General features: G+C 39.6%; 1 protein-coding gene across 1 annotated transcript in view; it reads right to left on the bottom strand.

The window, feature by feature from the left end:
* The window catches only part of LOC106949742 (SH3 and cysteine-rich domain-containing protein 2-like), a 48,723-nt gene that overhangs the window by 26,823 nt on the left and 13,752 nt on the right, over nt 1–8,148 (bottom strand). The window contains exons 4-9 of the mRNA XM_015036216.1: nt 5,535–5,619; nt 5,341–5,453; nt 5,193–5,256; nt 3,926–3,981; nt 3,685–3,773; nt 2,316–2,367 (exon numbers count right to left, since the gene is read on the bottom strand). Coding sequence (XP_014891702.1) covers nt 2,316–2,367; nt 3,685–3,773; nt 3,926–3,981; nt 5,193–5,256; nt 5,341–5,453; nt 5,535–5,619 — 459 coding nt within the window. The remainder of the gene's footprint in view (nt 1–2,315; nt 2,368–3,684; nt 3,774–3,925; nt 3,982–5,192; nt 5,257–5,340; nt 5,454–5,534; nt 5,620–8,148) is intronic.

Genomic DNA, 8,148 nt, shown 5'->3' with positions numbered 1-8,148 from the left:
CCACTACTGAATATACATGTATATATCCATCAATGCTGCCTCTCGCTCTGTCCTTCTCTCGCACTTCCCGCTACATAGCAGTTGGTGTAAGGTTACATGGTGTTGCATTCAATGTTGTCGGAAAAGAGTTGTATGCGCTTAATGTCCGATTTGCCATAACTTTTTATTTAATTCATTGTCGCTAGCTGGGGTGGCAACAGGGGTGGCAAGGCCTCGCCTGTCCTGTACGCAGCGTCCCTGGCTTTCAGCAGAGCTCTTACCTCAGCATTCAGCCAGGGTTTCTGGTTTGGGTAGCAGGTTTCTGTCTTGGTGGTGGTGACATTATCAGCACAGTTGGAGATGAAGCCAAGAACAGAGGAGGTGTATTCCTCCAGGTCCACCTCTCCCTCATAAGTAGCTGCCTCTGAGAAGATCTACCAATCTGGGGGCTGAAAACAGCCCTGGAGTACAAAGGCTCTGGGCCACACAGTGACTGTCTTATTTGTTGGTCTAATCCGTCTCATCAGCGGACAATATGCTGGCACCAGAGATGTGGTCGGAGAGGCCTAGACAAGAGTGAGGAAGAGCTCTGTACGCACCGTGAATGTTGGTGTGTACACACAGTCCAGAGTGTACGAAGGATGACATGGCGGTAAAAACTGGGCAGAGTGTCCGTCAGTTTCACGTGGTTAAAGTCCCCCAGCTCATGTAAAACGCCTCTGGGTGCTTCATCTGTATTGAGCTAACGGTGTCGTACAGCTCCTTCGAAGCTTCGTTGCCTTTAGCACCCAGCGGAATGTAAACAATGGTGACGAACACCGCAGTAAACTCCTGAGGCAGATAGGATGGCTGACAGCTGTTAACCAGTCCACAGTTTGTACACCAATCTGCATTCACTTACATATATTGTCCTGCTCCTTCTGACATACATTGTTTTTTCTGAGTGTTGGTCGCAGTCCACTTGGAATAACTGAATACTGTTGATCTGGAAGGCTCAACGGCAGTGGTCCCCAAACTTTTTCCTGTGAGGGCAAAATAACTTTTCCCTTCCCCGGGGGGGGGGGGAGGGGGGGCTGCATTTCTTGATTGATTTTTACCCAGAAAGCACATGGGCAAAACCCATGAGTGAAACGGAATGTAACTTTAACATATTAATTTCTCATACGTTAACATAAAGGCTCGTTTTGAAGTATAAGCTGCTACTTACAGGCATTGCTTCGAAGAACTCGACCTGGAATGCGGCGTTCATAACAGACACGTGTTCATCTGCTCTACCGCTAGCAAACAACCGTACTGATAAATAACATAAAAGTCAAGCAGTTCCCTAAAAGTCCAACAGATGGCAGCAATGCGCCATGCAAAACAAAACACCCACAGTTTACAGTACACACTTCCTGCTAAAGAGCCCCCTGGTGGTTGAAGAAAAATCCACATATAAACCGGAAAATACAATAAATGAAAAAAAATCTGAATGCTCTCTGGTATTGTTGAGGGGGCAGGACCAAATGTGGAGGCGGGCCGTAGTTTGGGGACCCCTGCTCAACGGCATGTTGCTGTTAAGCCAGGTTTAGGTTAGGCAAAGAATGGCACAGTCCATCTCTGCAGTTAACATATTTAACAATCTACATTATTTAATAGAGATGTGTGAATTGCTTACATTGGTAAAAAATATTTAGTGTGGATTTCATGTCAGACATGTCATGACTTATTTCCTCTCTAAAATAAATACATTTCTAAATGTACAGAATAATCTTTGTGCTTATGATTTGAAGAAGTCTCCAAACCTTGACGGCCTCGGGTTTAACAGCCATAAGAATCCTAATCCTTTCAGTTTTGATTATGTGACTCGCTGCATAAACAGGCAACTCATCTGTATCCTGAACTGAAAGATATTATTTTGGTTCTGTCTCTAAATTATCGTTGCCATCATTAGATAAAAACACATTTCTCTTTGTAAAGTTTCTAGTTATTCTCACTTTAAAAGCAGTTTTTTTTATTTGTAAAATGAGTTACTGATTTGCATTCAAATCCATGTGCTTAGTCATTTTTTATTTTAATATTATAGCTCACATTATATGGAGCCATTTGATCTAGAAAATGATTTAAACCACGCACATTTTAAAATTTGATTTCTAGGCTATGCTTCACAATCATTGCCTCTAAACAGATTTGCCTTCAGCTTCCCAAGGCAGGGCGATGCATTAAACATGGGTTACCGTACTATCCATTCAGTGGCAATCTGGATATTTATAGTGGTAAAGCTCTTAGCAGAAAGGGCAAAAACTTGAGCTTTTGAAATATTCAGGGGATAAAAATTACAGTGGAGTGCCGCCCACCTTCCACCAGTCTTCGTTCGAGTCATCTGTGACTTGAATTCGGTCGCCAGGCCTGCAGACAAATATAATATGTAATATGAATTATGTGCCCTGCAGATTCAGCCATACAGGTACCTAAAAAACTAAGTAATAATTAGTTTTGTAACCCTCTGAGGCCTATGTTTCAAACCTCCGCATGGATATTTTAGCTTATTTTAATTGTACAAAGTTCTGTAAATGTCCTGTGAGTAAATATATTTGCCCATTTATCCATAACAATTGGAACTTTCAATATCTAGCAAGTTATTTTTGCAATTTATCATCTATTAAAACAGTGTTTCATCAGATTACACAAACAAAAAAACATGGTCCCTGCATCGGCCGGAGAAAAATTACCGTAAGAACCCGATATTAGCTGGAAAGTGCAACGTCTCCCCTTTCAGAAACCGTTGCAATTTTTCAGATAGCGCAACGTGTGGCGGAATTACGGTGCTGGAAATTTGGCTTGTAAAAATGTGTCGTCGCTGACACATTCGGTCTAGAATGGGTCATGGTACTATTATTGCTATCATAATAGTACCACAAAATATTAGCAAATACCTGACCCCTGAATGTGCAGAGGTCACGTTTTGTCACAAAGTTATTACATTTGTGTATCAAGCTCCATAAATATATTTTAAAAATTCCCCAATCAGTAAATGTCTAACTCTGCTGTACGTTTCCTTACTGACTTGATTCTTTCACAAACAGCTTTAAGAGTCACTGAAATCCCAAGCCTGAATTGTTCACTGCACTAACAGTGAACAATTAAATATTACCAAGTATTTTTGGTCAAGTTTCCAGAGCAAATATCTTAATACACTTGAAATAAGATAAAACTAACTAAACAGAAGCTTTATAACTAGATGTAGAAGCTCTTGTTCCATTGGCAGATTATTTCACTTATAACAAGACATTTTTCCCATGTTATAAGTTCATTTATCTGCTAATGGAACTAGTACTTTTTCATCAATATTAAGGACTTATTTACTTAGAAAAAGTGCATGAAAAGTTACTTGTAAGTTAGTTTGTCTTATTCCAAGTGTGCACTTGATACTAGTCCAGAAATACTTGGTAATATTTTGTGTTTTTGCAGTGTTTAGATTAGTTGCAGGTGTGGTACCACACTCAGCAGTTAGGTGTACCTGCTAAGATACGAAAACTATTTTCTGACATGCACTCAGTGCAGCTGTTTGTCCTTCGCAGCCTCCCAGCACGTTCCTCCCTCCCAGTCTGAGCCCCCTGCAATCGTCCTGCTGAGCAGGCAGATGGTGTATGAATGTCCTTTCTCACCTGGCCACTCTAATTCATGCAAAATCACGCATACAGTACACAAAGAAATCTTACTAACTGTAGTTCCAGGTCATTCTTCTCCTGAGGCAGAAACTTGTAGAGGGCGATGTACGTGTGAATGGAGTGAACTTCGACTCGCTTCGGAGTCTGGCGACAACAAACGCGCAAAATTAAAAACAGTCGTCAAATTCGTCCAAGTGCAGAACCAAAGGAAAGAAATAAAGAGGAAGACAGACTTGCAGAGAATGCTTGTTCTAATAAAAATAAGCTGAAAGAAGAGGAGAATGCTGACTACACACCTTCAGGCTGACCCTGTCCTCTGAATCAGCCTTCTCGCTTTCAGGAGGGGTGAGCACTGGAGAGACAGACACATAAAGACAAAAAGGAAAGGGACGGTAGACAATATGAAAGGTCCCATGGAAGAAATAGACAGTGGAAAGAGTAAAAGTGCAAAGTAAAAGGAGAGAGATAGAGAGAGAGCTGATGACACTTTGTGACCGAGACAGCAAGGCAGAAGTGAAGGTCAGGTACTGTAAAGTGGTGGCAGAACAAACAGAGATGATCTTTTCTCTTGGGACTAAAGAGCAAAAGGGAAAAGTACTGGATACACACACAAAGAAAACCTCAAGTCTACACTGTAAATGATATCATAGCAGCATAGTCCTTCAACTTTTTGACATTTAGCTTGTGGTATCTCTTTACCAGACACGTGTACCACTCCAGATCTCAAATGTCTGTTTTGGAGGTGAACTGGAAATTTAAAAGGATTCCTCGAGGTTTTTTGTACTCTGAACACCGATGCTCGTGTTAAAATATTTGTATTTTATGTTTGAGAAATCCTTGAGTCTCACACGGCAGCCATTCGGGGTTCCCTTAATGCCAGAACATACACTGTACCACCCATTTAGTCAAAGCTCCTCCACCACTCAGCTCCTCCAGACTAGCGGCAGCAGCAATTAGCAAACACCTGGTGGACTGCGAGTCTGCTGAACTTATAATACAAACTACTTCTCAGTCCAAAGCTCCTACGAACAATTATAAACAGCATCATGGAGAAACGTTGTTGTGATTAGTGTCGGAAAGAGTAGGAGCTTCTTAAAGAGACAGAGGCCAATTTAAATATATCAACAATAAATAACTGAAAATATGATGTAGTGTTTTTTTTCTTCATTTTTTATTAAGGCATATCTGCTTTTTATTCAGGCTGCTGTACTGTGTCACTTTTATAACGTTTAACCGTTTTATTCCCAAGTTTTTGTGATATGAAAAGGAACCATCTGCCACAAATGAATGACACTTTGTATCTTTACAGCATTTTATCATATTGGTAAAGAAGCAAATTGAGCTGAAGCCATACATTTAGTAAATCCCCGGTAGGAAGAACATATTCCAACAAAGCCGGAAAGCTTTTGACCTCAGTTTTGTCATGGAAAATGCTGGATTTGGAAATTTAAGCAGTGTAATGCATCTCCGATCCAATAAGAAATTATTTGTGCTTACATTTCTAAAAATAATAATAAAAAAATGGCATAAAATTAGCAGATGAATGCAAAAGAAACAACTTACTTCCAGGAATAATTTCCTCTTCAGCGATTGGTTGGTTTTCTAGTTTACCTTGCAGTGTATCGGACTGTGATAAAGAAAGCAAAGTTAATAACGTTTCCATTTAACATGAACTTTAACTTAAATGGTCTACCTGGTGTGTATTTTATACCTCATGACAAGGGGATTCGGAGATACTTCCAAAGCTGGAGCGACTCATCTGAGCCAATGACGTCCCGTAACGCAGTGCTTCATACACAGGGTCAACGATGACATTCTCTGTCTCTGTACAAAGACACAATATTACGATGAGACACTGCAGTTGTTTGTCGGTGTGACAAATCATCCAGAGGTTTCATCCCTCACCTTGGGCAGCTGGAGCCTCCTGGACTATACTCAGTGGATCAATGGTTAGCAGAGGAGAGCTGAAGTTTCTCTTAAAGGCTCCAGACTGAAATATTAGAAGACCAGAAGAGATGCGAAGACAGGATGTTACTTAGAATAGACAAAAGACAAGAATGGGTTCTGCACACAAAACCTTAGTAGATTCGAAATGCTGAAACTCAGAGCACCTTCACTAGCAACAGTCCAACATCATGCTGCCTTAACCCTCACATTACCAGTTTGAGGAAAACAGTGGACTTGAACACACCACAAGACACCCCCAACAAAAGTCTAAATCTAAGAATTGCACAGCATGACTAAGTTTACACTGCAGTCCGAAATGATGCTTCCAAATATATGCGACCTGTTTGTGGTCTCCAGTGTGAACTGCAAACGACCTGAAAGTGACCCACATGTGCAGTAGAGGGCGCAATAACGAGATGTTCAGTAAGAAATTACTACAATATTTAATGTGTCAACATTAACGCAGAAAGCAACATATGGGGGAATTTTTCTGCCATAATTTGAGAGCACACATTTTCAGTCTGAAAGCAGGACTTCATGTCTTTTGTTCTCAAAACTTTTAAAGCTTGTACTCAAAACTTCTGCCCTCTTTCAAATATTCACTGTGCTTTCTCAAACCTTTCTCCTCGCACTCAAACCTTCTCTGTTCGGATCAGAGCTCCGCTTGCAAACGTCTCTGCTCACTTAATTTTCTGCTCATGCGAAGAAGCACTGTCGCCTGGCAACCTCTCAGCCAATAGAATGAAAGTGTTACACTGGGTGCGTTTGTTTCCTTCTAATGGGTGTGCCTGTGTGGCTACCATCTATTGTAGCAACCTGCGTTGCCCCACTGCAGGGCGGCACATCGTAATACTTTTGTTAATTTTTATTTTTTTTTTTACTAAAATCCAAGCCTGGCCGTTGGGAAAACACATTACGTCCTGCAATGTCAACAAAAGATCATGAGCTCAGTAACTTGCATACTATTGCACCAGTGTTGTAATTGAGGACATTTGTAAAAAGCTCACACCTGCTCCCAACTACCTCTGTTTTACCACAGGAGAAAAGCAAGTAATTGCTGTTGACATTTCTCCATCTGAGCCTTCAGACAGGCTGTAGGTGGAACGTACTCAAGCTGAATCAGAAGGTTTTAGGCATCGATTCATCCCTTTTGACCTTTTGAAATCAAACAAAAGTCAGTTACTCAGTTTCATTTATACATTTCCTTCACTGTTCTTATATGTTAACAGCTAAAAAGTGAAGTACAACAGAAAAGAGTGAGGATGTGTGTGTGCAAAGCTTTCCTGCATTTTTTGTGCAGTGCTCAGCATTCCCAGCTTCCCATTAAAAGTATTTTACATCTTAACGTTTAACATTGATTACAAAACAGATTTCAGGATTGTAGAGTCATTAATGACTCCGATTACGGAGATATTTTAAAGTGTATGGTCAGCACATTAGCTGAAAACGACCAAAGGGTGGTGAAGTTATAAATAACGCACTGGGGAAAGTATCTACCTCTGGTTTTGCTTTGCCACAGTTACGTTTCATGACTGTGATAAAGCGACGACTATATTAGCATTTAAAGTGGATAACAAGGTTGGATTCTTCACGTTAGATTTATGGTATAAAAGTTATAGTCGTGTAAATGCAGGTCTGAAATTGAAAAGTAGATAAAAAGTAGTGGGTGGCAAAAGCAGCTGTTGATTGTTCGTTTCACAACTCGGCAAATTTTTGTTTGTACATTTTGTTGGGCTAACTGAATTATGAAAAGCTGAAGCATCTAAAAGAGGTGAACGTGTTTCTTATTTTTTTAAATGGCCTTTAAACTCAAGGTCAGTCATGCTAAGCCGGTCCATTTCTCCAAGGCGCTGCTCCCAACAGCCAAACTTAGTTGTAGCTCCCTCAAGGTCTTTGAAGATCCACAGCATAACAACAATTAATTTGTTTCTTAATTTCATATGCTTAGTTGTGTATTTTAACAAGATCTGAAACATAAAGCGCAACTGAAGCAATCGCCTTAATTGCACTCTCCGCAAAATTATAAACAAGCTTGATGATAACTCTATTTTATCAATCAAAGTTTTGGTTTTTGAAGATTTAATTTTTGGAAAATGTGGACAAGAATAAAGTTGTAATATTAGGAGACATTTTTGAGAGAGAAAAAATTAACAAAGAATGTTGAACATCGTACAAACTTATACTCTGGTATAAGTTTTACAGATAATAGCTAATAGGAATACCTAATCTTTTAACACATTAGCATCAAATTAATATCAGGCAGATTTTTTCTGATTAAAACAACTTTTAGCTCATAATTATAAGGCATTTTTTTCTGCTAAAACTATGAAAATATTCTTGTAATTAAATAAAAATTCTTGTAGCCTGGCCATAGCGTCCCATCATGCAACTTACTTTTATATTTTATAAAAGTGGGGGGAAAAAGCCACTTTTATAAAACATTTTCTGTAATTTGTAATTTCTTTGTTTAGAAAAAAAAAAAAAAGATCAAAACCAGACCTCAGATTTGGTATTAAAATAAATCGGAGATTTTATTTTTAAGCCATTTCCCTCAGCTGTAATGTTTTCATTG

This window comes from Poecilia latipinna, unplaced genomic scaffold (genome assembly GCF_001443285.1).
Source record: "Poecilia latipinna isolate Pla-1442-1.1 unplaced genomic scaffold, P_latipinna-1.0 Scaffold22, whole genome shotgun sequence".
NCBI lineage: Eukaryota > Metazoa > Chordata > Actinopteri > Cyprinodontiformes > Poeciliidae > Poecilia > Poecilia latipinna.
The sequence above is the reverse complement of the archived record's forward strand: the minus strand, read 5'-3'. Positions and strand labels throughout refer to the sequence as shown.